The sequence below is a fragment of the Mastigoproctus giganteus genome, chromosome 2, assembly GCF_048544385.1.
Source record: "Mastigoproctus giganteus isolate SK-2022 chromosome 2, ASM4854438v1, whole genome shotgun sequence".
Taxonomy (NCBI): domain Eukaryota; kingdom Metazoa; phylum Arthropoda; class Arachnida; order Uropygi; family Thelyphonidae; genus Mastigoproctus; species Mastigoproctus giganteus.
Window position 1 is genome coordinate 143,559,677 of NC_143576.1, and position 14,018 is coordinate 143,573,694.

Sequence of the window (14,018 nt, forward strand, 5' to 3'; positions counted from 1 at the left end):
TTTTACATTAAACGTTTAACTATTTTTCTTTCTTTCTTTTTTTTTTTCTCCCTCAGACTTCTTGTTAGCAGACACTTCTCTCTAACGGACAAATTTTCATTCCCCATGGCTGTCCGTTAAAGGGAAGTTTCACTGTATATCAATATATATACCGTACAATCTTTTCATTTCCGTTAATTGCTTTTTTCTTAGTTTATCTTATAAATAAAATAAAATCTATAAAAAATATGTTATTCCTATTACTGTTTTGTTAGACAAGGCTTTTGTTTTTAATTTATTTTATTAATTTATTTTTGATATTATTTTTATTTACTATTATTCTTAGATATACAGTATGTACGCAAAAAAAAAAAAAAAAAAAAAAAAACAACGCGGTAAAATTTTGACACTTTTGGGGGACCTTATTACTACAAACCTCATTACAAAACTTGAAAATTTAGGTCCCTTGAACTTTGTATTAAAGAGATTCGACTGTAATTAGTATTCCATGTACCAAATATTATTTAGTTAAATGGCATTGTTTATTCATCTTATTAGATTTTGTACCTCCTGGAATGAAGAGCTTGGGTAGATATTTTATTATATGCTTTAAAAAAAATAAATAAATAAATATTCATTTATTTGCTGAACCAGGGAAATACATAATTGACTGGACAGAACATATCCAATATGGCTAAGGCCAGAAGGGTTTACATCAGACCCGAATGATACATAAATAACAAATGAGTCTTATGTATCACTGGGATCTGATAATACATAAATAATAACAAACGAGTCTTATTTATATCAAGAATCACATATAATAATAATAATAATAATAATAATAATAATAATAATAATAATAACGAAACTGGAGATAATAATAATAATAAATAACACATCCAACTACAGTTTAGAAGAAGAATGGTGTCAACAGTTTCCTTGGGGTATTGGTAGTCTACAGAGAATAAATCAATAATGAGCTGCTGAACAAGTTTGGAGAGAGGAAGTGGAGAGAGGAATTAAAGATGGCTTCTGGCTAGTACTCCTGGGGAGTATGTGCCAGCCAACCTTATCCCAAATAGAAAGGGGCCTGCAAAGTGTTTCAGAAGAGTTTATAAACTACTTACAAAAATCTAATGTGAAGCAACTTTCTGAATGGAACCCAATTTAAGTTTTCTATCATCGCAGTTTGGGAGACAGTGTGTTCGTGGCCAGTTTTTAGATTAGTCCATTTAGTAGCCAATATTCCACTGAGAGGAGATCTTAATATGGAAGGGTCCAGCGGCTGACCATATTTAAGACAGATTTTTATACAGCAAAGAATGTTAACTGGGTTGGAAATCTGAAGGAGCTGTTGTCTCAAAAGCCATATCTCATGGAGATAAAGAACTGTAAAAAGAAAGACTTTTCTTTTTCTTTTTAGAGAAAATTTCTGCACATCTGGCCTACCTCTGTCTTTCCTCAATTTGAATTTATGCCCTCTCAGGTGATTATTCTGAGAAAAGAGGAAGAATCCCATCGGCATTGAGCATGCTCAAACCATTCAAGGCCCTATATACCTCTATCAGATCACCTCGTAGGTGCCTAGTCTCCAGACTGTAATTTGCAAAACTTAAGCCTTTCTTCGTAAGAGCAACCCTTTGTTCCATTCACTAATCTTGTTGCCCTTCTCTGTACTCGTTCCAGCAGCTCTATATCCTTCTTAAAATGAGGCCTCCAGACCTGTATACAGTACTCAAGGTGTGGCCTGACCATTGCCTTATACAAGGGAATAATTACCTCCCTATCCCTGCTAGAAAAATTCCTGTATATCATTGATAAGACACCATGGGCAACTCTTGCAGCCTGTCTGCACTGCTCAGAAAACTTCATATCTGCCTGCACAATTACCCCCAGGTCCTTTTCATTCTCTACCACTGTCGGTGTAGTACCACAGAGTTGATACGTTGCTCTGGGATTGCTGTTTCCCATATGTAGTACTTTACATTTGTCACCTCTCAGCCCATCTGCTCAAACTTTCCAGATCCTGTCGCAGCAGCATAGCGTCAGTAGTGTCCTTAACAACCATGCCAACCTTTGTATCGTCTGCAAACTTGGACATTAAGCTTGATATACCATCATCAACATTATTTATAAATACAGAAAACAACAATGGACCCAACACTGAACCCTGAGGGACTCCACTAATAACATTAGTCCATGATGAGCAGTGTCCATTAATTACCACTCTCTGTCTTCTGCCACTCAACCATCCCTTTATCTATAGCAACAATTTGCCACCAATGCCACACTGTTCCAATTTCTGCAGCAGTCTTCCATGTGCAACAGTATCAAAAGCCTTTCTAAGATCCAAATATATAATATCAAAGTTATTCCCTGAATCCAATTCTTTAGTGACTACATCATAGTATCCAATCAAATTGGTCAGGCAAGACCTTCCCTTAACAAAACCATGCTGTGTCTGAGCTATAACTGAATTCTTGTCAAAATGATCCTGCAGTGCTTCTTTAACCAGTGCTTCCATTAATTTTCTTGGAACAGAAGTTGAACTCACAGGTCTATAATTACTTGTGTCAGCCTTTGATCCTCCTTTGTGAATTGGAGTTACATTTGCACATCTCCAGTCTGTGGGTACCTCCCCTGAGTCCAAGGAAGCTCTCATAATTATGACTAACGGATTGCTTACTTCCTTTTCTGCCTCCTTTAATATAACTGGATAGATCCCATCCACCCCAGGTGCCTTTCTTGTATTTATCTTCAACAATTTCTCCTCCACTTTACTCTCAATTGTTACAAGATCATCTAGCTCACTGCCAGTGTTTACTTCATCTGTGGCATTCCCCTTCCTGAAGTGATTACTGTATGTATGTAAAGCATGTGTGAATGTAGATACAAAATATTGATTTAGTTTGTTAGCTACCTGAGCAGGATCACGAACAGTTGAACCATCGATATCAAGTGGACCAATCTGATTCATCCCCCTCCTTCTAGAGTTTACATAAGTAAAGAACTCCTTGCTGTTTTTCTTTGCATCCCTTGCCAAAGATTTCTCGTAATCTGCCTTAGCCTGCCTAACCTCCTTTGAAACTTGGTTACAGATCAACTTATATCTATCGTAGGCTTCTGTGTCACATGTTAATTTATATGTATCCCATGCATTTTTCTTCTCTGCCATATGTCTCATTAGTTCATCTGACATTCATTTAGGCCTGAACCTTGAACCTTGTAAAGCCTAGTAGCTTCCAAGATAAGTTCTTTGAATGCTTCCCATTTTGAGTTTGCTGTTGGTAACATCATCAGTTGGTCCCACTGTATAGAATTTAAATACTGTCTCAGACCATCGTAGTCGCCTTTACGAAAGAAATAAGAAAGCAATAACCCTTCCCTTTACCTCTGATGGTAGTTACCTCCTTGAGTAAATCCCACTTCAGCACACTGTAATCACTGACACCTAGTGATTCCTGTATCCGCAGATTCTTAATGCATGAAGAATCACTACTTATAATCAAATCAAGAGTACTGCTCCCTCTAGTTGCCTCCCAGACATGCTGATTTAGAAAACAATCATCCAATAAATCCACAAAAGCCTTGCTAGTGTGTGAGTGACCAACCCACAAATTCCAGTCAATATCTGGGAAATTAAAATCCCCCATTATAAGACTCTCTGATTTACTGGCCCACTCTATGTCCCTGTACAGTTTCTTATTATACTCATCAGAGTCATTAGGCCTACAGCACACTCCTACTCTCGATTTTGCAAGGAATCATTGAACACTAATAGAAGGGTTCTATGGAGGAGGGATTCTTGAATGAAAAAGAGAAAATTCCCTTGTACACCATAAAATTCATTCAATAGGTACAGTGCACTGACAGGTGAATAGCATCAAATGCAGAGCATAAATCAAGGTAAACCAGGAATAGCAATTTTTATGAATAACAATTATTAATAATTGGTAAATCTGCCCTTTATTAAATTCAGTTTCCCTTTCTTAACTTAAAACCCACTTTAAGGTCTCATGAGTTTGGAAAGAATCCTGAACATCTTGATGTTGTGGTTGCAAATGATCAAAGTAAAACTGATTTGTTTTTTAATCTGTGTTATAAGTGTCTTAATATGTATATTTTTATATACATATTCAGATAGTGGATACTAACCACATAATGTCATTTCCTAATCATATTAATTTTATTGTGGTTGTTCAGATGTTAAGAATTTAGTGTTCAATCTAAATCATAGAACCATCTCAAAACTGTTTACATTTTTTTTCAATTTGTTTTTAATACAAGTCCCTCTCTCCATTGAACAATTTATAATGGGGGGGATAACTAAGCTGATCACATAAAACCAAACATTTGCTATTTGAGCATATTAAAACCTTTTATAATCTCCTAATACTCCCATTTCCCTGGTTAGGTTTATTTTTAAAGAGACAGGAACTGCATTAAGAGCAGCCAAGGTTTTGGCACCACTGTTCATATAACTGAATAACTAATCAACTTTCTTTTCATTTTGAAAAGACGCACAAGCCATTCTATAAATATACAAAACAAACGATGTAATAGCAAATCCATATTTAAGTTAATTCATTTTTTTAAAATGTGGTACACATAAATTACTAACCTTTATCTAGTCTCGGTGGTGGCCTATACTTATAGCCAGGTTGACTCCAGTACACTGGTACAGAACCTCTAACTTGAACAAAAGACACAACATGAGGAGAATATTCAAATATCTGCTCTGTTTCAACATAATTTGCACACTTGCCCATTTCATCAACTCCTCTACGCTTGTACCTTGTACCTGCTCTGTATCGGCTTCTTCTAGAAATCAATGCCATTCTATATTCTTTACCTGATTTTTCAGGGGAAACTCTGTCAGTATCATATTTTCCATCAAGCATAGCTAATTCACTATCCTCAGAACCATCTGTCCAACAATATTCAATCTGTACAAAACCTTGTATGATAGGAATAATCCAATAATCAGCAAGTGGCTCCTACAATTCAAATATGATGGCTATCAATTACAAAAATAATGAAAATATAAGAAACAGAGAAATATCATTCATTAAACAAACTCACCTGCTATTTTAGAAATGTTATAAGTGAGTTACATCAGTCCATACTTTACTAATATTAAGAAAATTAAATGGCGAAAAAGCAAGTGATGCAAAAATGACCATAATGCATTTTATTTCTATATAAATAAATATGTACGATTAAAATGCATACCCTGTATGCACAAAAGATGTTCTATTTTATGTGAAAACATCCTTAGGAAACATCCTCAACACTTTTCACAATTCGATAGTAGATGACAAAAGAAAATCAAAATCATTTAAATTTTTAAAATCAATCAGCTAGAACCGAGGTTATGAATGATGTAACACTTTATGCTCACATCCTCTACTTACTCAACTGAATCAATGTTAGTGACTGAGTTAGCATCATTAGCGTCATTTAGGATGTGACATCATTTGCATCTTGCATTTTCAGTACCAATCAGTTTTACTTCAGTCCAAAATATTTAGTATGAACAATGTAATGTTTTATGCTCACGCTCGGTACTTACTCTACCGAATGAACATTAATGACTGAGTTAGCTTCATCTAGGGAGTGACATCATTTCCGTCTTCTTGCATGTTCATTACTTATTGGTTTTACTTCAGTGCAGAAAATTTAGTAGGTGCCGCCAAAGATATTTTCACATCAAAAAGGTTGGTTGTTTTGTTACTTTGCCTTTTTTTTAAATAAAAATCTATACACATCGTTGTATTCAATATCCATCTTGGGACAAGTTTCATTCACCCCCCCCACTGAAACAGTCAGACTTTTGGCCATCAGAGCTAGGGTCTACCCTCCAAAAATGACACCATTATATATCAATCAACCTACAATTTCTAACATCATTTTATATAAATAGCATCAGCAAACTGCAGGACTTTCGTGACAGCTGCTTATAAACTTGTGGATAAAGGTGTCACTTCTAATGTGAGCATAGACTCAATCTTTGTTGGCTAAACATCAGCTTGTCACCAGAGGATATTTTTTTTTTTTAACTCCAAACACCAGAGGCATTAGAACCTATAGTACTTGAATACTGTGTATAGGTTGAGAAGACAAAAGATATTTATTTGTTGACATTGCATTTGAATTTCTGTAAATTATCATTTCTGGGTAATATATGTGAAGGAAGGTTGTTAATTCTGAAACGATAGTGTTGTGAGTTGAGTTGAACAGTAAATGGAATTTGACTAGTTGAGACATCTGTTCAGGTTGGGTTGGAAGAAAGAGGTGAAACCCAAGATTCTAATTCAGAAGTGTCCACAGAAATATCTACTGAAGAATCATGCAGCAGAAACAATGTCTGTGTGATGGAGAGTGGGAAGAGATTGTTAAGAGACGGGTCATTAATTAACTTGATTAAAACTTCTTGGATAAAATCTGGGGGCTTAAGAGAATCTCAGCAGTAGGAGATGATGTGGAAATAATATTCCATGATTAGATGGATCTAGTTTTTTTTTTTTCAAATGTAGAAAATGTAATACTTGTGACAGGTGTAATCAATGTTTGATTGAACTATTATTCAGAAAGTGATGAGGCTTACTAGATAGTTGGATGAATCCCCTTTTAAGTACAGTCAGTCCTCGTATAACACGTGTTTACACTACACGAATTCGATCATACACGATTTATAAATAGGGGAACGATATCTTATATAACACAAACCGAATTCACTTATGCACGATTCGCCTTTGTGTTTACAAGAAATGGCAGTCGAACGCAGAATCACCCCAACCGAACGCAACACGATAGGAATGAAGAGAAGATTCTGAAAATTTATTTGTTTTTTATATCAGTGAAGGGGAAACACATTTCACCATAATAACGTAAAAACCAACACAATTTCAGCTATCGGTATAATCTCAAATGCAATTAGATCGAGTTTACTACCAGTTTATAACAGATTCCACTTGCAGAAACACAACTGGAAATTGTTTTTACTGTTTTATGGTAGTAATCCCTAGAAATGTGCTTTAGTAAAATGTGAGGTGTTAATAGTGTATCTCTGCTTTGATTTTTTTTTTTTGATTTGGTAGTTGTTGGCGCATCGGCTTCTGTGGCCGTATTGCACCTCCCAAGGTTTTTGCAGTACTTTGATCCAAGCCCGAGGCGGGAATCGAACCCGCGACCTTTGGGTTGCCGGGCAGGTACTTGACCCACTCGGCTAGCCCGGTCGGCGTGTATCTCTGCCTTTACAGTGTTGTTTATTCAGTTGCTACACATGAGCAGCTTTGTTTATGTGTATCAAGCGTGCCTCCTCGTTTTGTAATTGTGCATTATTCCCTAAAAATTAGTAAAATACTTAAAAGGTGTGAAAAGGAAGCATCCTGATGTAGACACTGCAGATTCAGAGAGAAAAAAAAAAGCAATATCGATAAACAGAGGCAGACTGGGTCAAAAATTCTTACCCGGGAAAATTTATAGTGGCCTCATGCTTTGGTTTATGGCCAAAATCACACTGGCCTCTGGCCCACCGGGGTTTCCCCAGTAAGGCTTATGGCCGGTCCACCTCTGTCGATAGAGAAAAAATATGAAATTGTGAAACGCTTTGAGCGAAATGAAAGACCATGTGATATTGCACGTGCTACAGACCTAAATGAGGCAATGCCGAGAATTACAAAGAATGCAGAGAAAATAAAAACAACTTTCATAGCATGAACAACTCAAAGTGTAATTAAAATCCATTAGATTAAGGCACAAAGAATTGGAAGAGATGGAACGGCTGTCATCTGTTTCGATAGAAAAATCAAACAAAAAACAAGTTTGCTTACGATATAAGCAAAAGCATTAGCAATATTTTATTACGTAATAGTCGTAAAAAAATACGTAAGTATTTTATTACGATTATTTATTATGTTTGGTAATGTTTTGGTTACAAATGTGTGTTCAATCTTGGGTGGCTGGCACCTAATCCTATTTTTCCCATAGGGCCTGTTGTTTATATTGCACGATTTTGCATTGCACAAGGGTTTCTAGGAACACAACTATTGTGCTATACGAGGACTGACTGTAGTCTCACTTCCACTGTATACACAGATTCCAATGCTTTTGAACTTCTGGTAGCATTCCTGACAGGCTTCTTTTGGAATTTCTAATAGTTCCTGTGTCACATTCTATGATCTCCACAGTCATTACAAATCTGTGACCTTAGATGGAAACTTTAAATTTGGTGGGGGGGGGGGGGATCAAGGTTGTTGTTGTTGTTGGGTTTTTAGGAGCATTAGCAACTAAGGCCATATTGCTCCGAGATATGCGGTGGTCATTCCCTGATCTTTCCGCATCCTCCGTATTTGGTGGTGACGGGCTCGAACCCCGGTCTAATCAAGAAGCGTGTGCTACGCACTGCTGCTCCTTCCCACCTGGCTACGGAGGCGCCAGGGGGATCAAGGAAGCTAAATCCCATGTGCATGGCAGATGGGGAACCACAGTGGGGATGTACTTTGTAAGTAATTATTGAATAGAAAGTGGCAAATGTACAGAGACATTATCATGATGAAGTGCAAAGTTAGCAGGGGCACTCGTGGTGGGTGCAATGCAGAGTGTGCCGCATTGTCATGATGTATGAATCCCACATTTATGGGTGTTTTCTCTAAACAGCATCGCACAATTTCCATAAAACTGTTTTGCAGGAGTCCTGGTTCACTGCTTGACCATGCAAGACATTTGTAATCAACAATGGCCTATGAGTAAAAAAATAATAAAATAAACGTGATCTTCACAATTCATTGAGATTACCTTGCATTTTTTGAACTTGGAGAAGACTGAATATTCCATAAAGAGGACCATGCCTTTGTTTGAATCTCACAATTTGTCACTAGTAATGATGGAATGGACATCTGGTAATGTATATATGTATAGGGCAGCACCTGGAATGTCTGGTTCATCTCCACCTCGTGTCTCTGTGAAGAACAGAATCAACTGTAAAAGGGCCAGAAATATGTTGGCGTAGGTTTGTGTGTATTCTCTGCGTGTTCTGTTCTGGCCTCTTGGCTCCCAGAAGCCTCAGTCACTGGAAAGATGATTCTGAGTACTCCAGACCATGGGAAGGTGGGCCAGGATCCTCTGGGCCCATTCAAGAGGAAAAGAAAGGAGAGAGAGAAAAAAAAAAAGGGGGGGGGAAGAATGAAGAGGAGAGGGAAAAAAATCCATGGTGATAAATTGGATAAAGAAAAAATAAATAAATAAAATTTAAAAAATAATAATAATAAATAAAGAAATAAAATGAAATAAAATAAATAAGAAAATTAAAAAAAAAAAAGAAAAAAAAGGGACTGGTGCTGGTAATGATGGAAGAAAAAACGTGGGTCAGCAGCAGTATTTCAATGAAAAAGATCCTAACATGCAAGGGCACCACTGAAGAAAAAATACAAAGTTGGCTGATATGCATTATATTTCCAAATCACATTAAAATTGGCTAGTATGCCCCCATAAGAAATGCCAATTTCATGCTAGTAAACTTCATGGATAGTTAAAACTTTGCTAGCTCCTGATCATATTACAAACACAAGCAACTGGATCATTGGTTTTTGAAATTGAAGAATGGCCAAAGTGAAGATTATCTTCAATTTAGATACTCTCTTTAAACTTTGCAACACCCTGAAAAGCCTTCAAATGACACATGCCAAATTCTCTGAAAGTTGTTTTTAACATTTCATGGGTTCCCCTTGCACTAATATGAAAAAAATTTATGCAAATTCACTGCTCAGTAAAATCACTCACTTTAAAATGTAACAAAAACAGCAAAACATCCTCTATTCAGCATGCATTAATTCAGACTGACTACAGATAAATGAATGATTCATGCATTACTAGGTAGGTCTAGATGAGTTTGCTGAGCAGGCTATGACACTATGATATCACAATTTCAAAGATACAAAGTGAGTTCCCAAACCAATAAAGTGATCTTGGCTAGAAATCTAAGTGCTGAAGATAACCATGAAAGCAACAGATTATGTCTTGCAAAAAATAAGAGAAAGCTCAGTCTTAGAAGAATTGATAATTAAGTTTTATTTGCCTCTACTTGAAAATTATCTGGTGATCAGCACTTAGGTATTTGAAAGCAAATATTCAAGAAGTTATATCAGTTTGTGAAGAGCACAGTTTCTCAAACTGCAGGCTAAAAGTTAGTGTACTATCGTCAGTAAAACTATCAACAGGATTTTCAGTTGAAGGTCATTGGTATATCAGAGAAAAAGAATGTTACAAAGGAACTGGGTAACCATTAAGACCACATAACTACAAAAAAGACCTTTATGCCTTAGAAATGTGAAGAGCAAGTGTTTAGATTTCAAAATAGCATAAGAATTGATAATTGATGGATTTCTCCCATAACTTCAAAAGAGTTGAGGAAGGTGCAATAGAATGTTAAGTAGAATGGTGCAATTTGTGTCCATTTTAGAAATTGGCTGGAAATGTGTAAATTTCCATATGAAGGAAAAACAGTAAGAAAATAAAACTGCAAAAAGGAAACATAAAAAGGGGCAAGCTCTAGAGCAGCAGTTGTAAAAACAAGCGGAGAAAGGCCATTCAGACATACAGACTTCTTGACACATTGATGGTTTAGGATTCTTCTAATGTCCTGTCAAAAGAACAAAGGAGACACTAAATTGATTGTACTCTGTATGGTAGAAGGAAATTTACCAGATCACTGATGCAAGGGTCAGAGGGAAAGTAAGATGCTAATAAGCCAGCTTTACATTTAGATAAGGATGCAAAAGAACCATCAGAATGAAACAGAAGTGTAAACATGGAGAGACATAAGTTGCAGCCAACAGCTTTGGTTAGAGATCAGGATAAAACAACTCTTAGCCTTTTCCAAATCAAGTGTGGATTTATTATTAATTTGGTTACAACTGTTGTAGACTTTAGTTTTAGCATAAAATGAACTGGATATTTGGATGCAACCCAATTGTGATATTAACATTAGTAAGGGCACATATGAATTGTTGAGGAGGCTTCCATCCTGCAGTGGGTTGATAATGGCTGCACTTTACCTTTAAGGGCACATAATGCAAGAAAACAAGCTTATATACCACCCATCCACTCAATCCAAATGTTTGTCTAGTTCTGCCTCGAATCCGTTTAAGCTATCAACTTCTACAATAACAGATGGAGTTGGTTCCAGCAATCGACCACCCGTTGGCTAAAGGCAAACTTCCACACATCTATCCTACAACTGCATTTCCTCAATTTGAATTTATGCCATCTCAGGCGAATTATCCCATCGGCATTGGGCATGCTCAAACCATTCAAGGCTTTATACACCTCAATCAGATCACTTTGCAGGTGCTTACTCTCCAGAAACTGTAATTTGCAAAACTTAAGACGTTCTTCGTAAGAGCAACCCTTTGTTCCATTCACTAATCTTGTTGCCCTCCTCTGTACTCTTTCCAGCACCTCTACATTATTCTTAAAATGTGGCCTCCAGACATGTATACTCAAGTGTGGAATGTCCATTTCCTTATACAAGGGGATAACTACTTCCTTATCCCTGCTAGAAAAATTCCTGTATGTCATTGACAGGACACCATGAGCTATTCTTGCAGACCGCTTGCACTGCTCAGAAAACTTGATTTCTGACTGCACAATTATCCCCAAGGTCCTTTTCATTCTCTACCACTGTCAGTGTAGTACCACACAGTTGATACTGTTACTCTGGGGTAACTGCTTCCCATATGCAGAACTTTACATTAGTCAATGTTAAACTTTAGTTGCCACCTCTCAGCCCATCTGCTCAACTTTTCTAGATCCCGTTGCGGCAGTGTACTGTCATTAGTGTCATTAACAACCCTGCCAACCTTCATATTATCTGCAAACTTGAACATTAAGCCTGATATACCATCATCAATAAAATTAATAATAAAAAGTGAAAACAACAATGGACCCAACACTGAACCATGGGGGACACCGCTAATAACATTAGTCCATGAAGAGTCCATGAACATCAGTCCAAGTTTGATATTATATACTTGGATCTTAGAAAGGCTTTTGATACTGTTGCACATGGAAGACTGCTGCACAAATTGGAGCAGTGTGGCATTGGAGGCAAATTGCTGCTATGGATAAAGGGGTGGTTGAGGGGTAGAAGACAGAGAGTGGTAATCAATGGACACTGCTCACCATGGACTAATGTTATCACTGGAGTTCCTCAGGGTTCAGTGCTGGGTCCATTATTGTTTTCTGTATTTATAAATAATACTGATGATGGTATATCAAGCTTAATGTCCAAGTTTGCAGACGATACAAAAGTTGGCAAGGTTGTTAAGGACAATACTGACGCTATGCTGCTGCAACAGGATCTGGAAAGGTTGAGCAGATGGGCTGAGAGGTGGCAAATGAAGTTTAACATTAAAGGACCTGGGGGTAATTGTGCAGGCAGATATGAAGTTCTCTGAGCAGTGCAGACGGGCTGCAAGAGTAGCTCATGGTGTCTTATCAATGATATATAGGAATTTTTCTAGCAGGGATAAGGAGGTGATTATTCCCTTGTATAAGGCAATGGTCAGGCCACACCTTGAGTACTGTATACAGGTCTGGAGGCCTCATTTCAAAGTACAAAGAAGGGCAACAAGGTTAGTGAATGGAACAAAGGGTTGCTCTTACGAAGAAAGGCTTAAGTTTTGCAAATTACAGTGTCTGGAGACTAGGCACCGGCGAGGTGATCTGATAAAGGTGTATAAAGCCTTGAATGGTTTGAGCATGGGATTCTGCCTATTGCTCAGAATAATCACCTGAGAAGGCATAAATTAAATTCAAATTGAGGAAAGACAGATGTAGGATAGATGTACGGAAATTTGACTTAGCCAGCGGTAGTTGGTTGGTGGAACAGACTTCCATCCCTTGTTGTGGAAGTTGATAGCCTAAATAAATTTAAGGCTCAGTTGGACAGGTATTTTGAATGAACGGAGGGGTGAAGTGGAAGTTTTTTTTTTTTTTCTTTTTGTTTTTTTTTTCTTCCGGCTGATGCTGCATAAGTTTGCATCATATGCCTCTACTAATGCTAATGCTAAAGAGCAGTGTCAATTGATTACCACTCTCTGTCTTCTCCCCCCTCAACAATCCCTTTATCCATAGCAGCAATTTGCCTCCAATGCCATACTACTCCAATTTGTATAGCAGTCTTCCAAGTACAATAGTTTCAAAAGCCTTTCTAAGATTCAAATATATGATATCAAAATTATTCTTTGCATCCAGTTCCTTTGTGACCACATCATAGTATCCAATCAAATTGGTCAGACAAGACTTCTTAACAAACCCATACTGTGTTCGAGTTATAACTGAAGCCTTGTCTAGGTGATCCTGCAATGCTTTTTTAAACAGTACCTCCATTAATTTCACTAGAACAGAAGTTAAACTAATAGGTCTGTAATTACCTGTGTCCCCCTTGATCCTCCTTTGTGAATTGGGGTCACATTTGCACATACCCAGTCCATGAGTACCTCCCCTGAGTCCAAGGAAGCTCTCATAATTGTGGCTAAGGGTTTGCTTACTTCCTTTGCTACCTCCTTTAATATAATTGGATGGATCCCATCCACCCCAGGTGCCTTTCTTATGTTTATCTTCAACAATTTCTCCTCCACTTTGTTCTCAGTTATTACAAAATCATCTAGCTCACTGCTAGAGTTCAATTTACTTCTGGAATTTCCCTCCCTGAATAACTCCTCATGTGTGAATGTAGATGCAAAATACTCATTTAGTTTGTTAGCCACCTGAGCAAGCTCATCAACAGTTGAGCTATCGATATCAAGTGGACTGATCTGATTCATCCCCTTTCTTCTAGAGTTTACATAAGTAAAGAACTCTTTGCTGTTTTTCTTTGCATCCTCTGCCAACGATTTCTCGTAATCTGCCTTTGCCTGCCTAATCTCCTTTGTGACTTGGTTACAGACCAGCTTATCATAGGCTTTCGTGTCACCTGTTAATTTTTATGTACTGCATGCATTTTTCTTCTCTGCCATATGTCTCATTAGTTC

General features: G+C 37.3%; 1 protein-coding gene across 1 annotated transcript in view; it reads right to left on the reverse strand.

The window, feature by feature from the left end:
* sp3 (phosphatidylinositide phosphatase spermathreecae) overlaps positions 1–14,018 on the reverse strand; it is a 291,853-nt gene that overhangs the window by 168,691 nt on the left and 109,144 nt on the right. Inside the window, exon 8 of the mRNA XM_090368696.1 lies at positions 4,604–4,979. Coding sequence (XP_090224822.1) covers positions 4,604–4,979 — 376 coding nt within the window. The remainder of the gene's footprint in view (positions 1–4,603; positions 4,980–14,018) is intronic.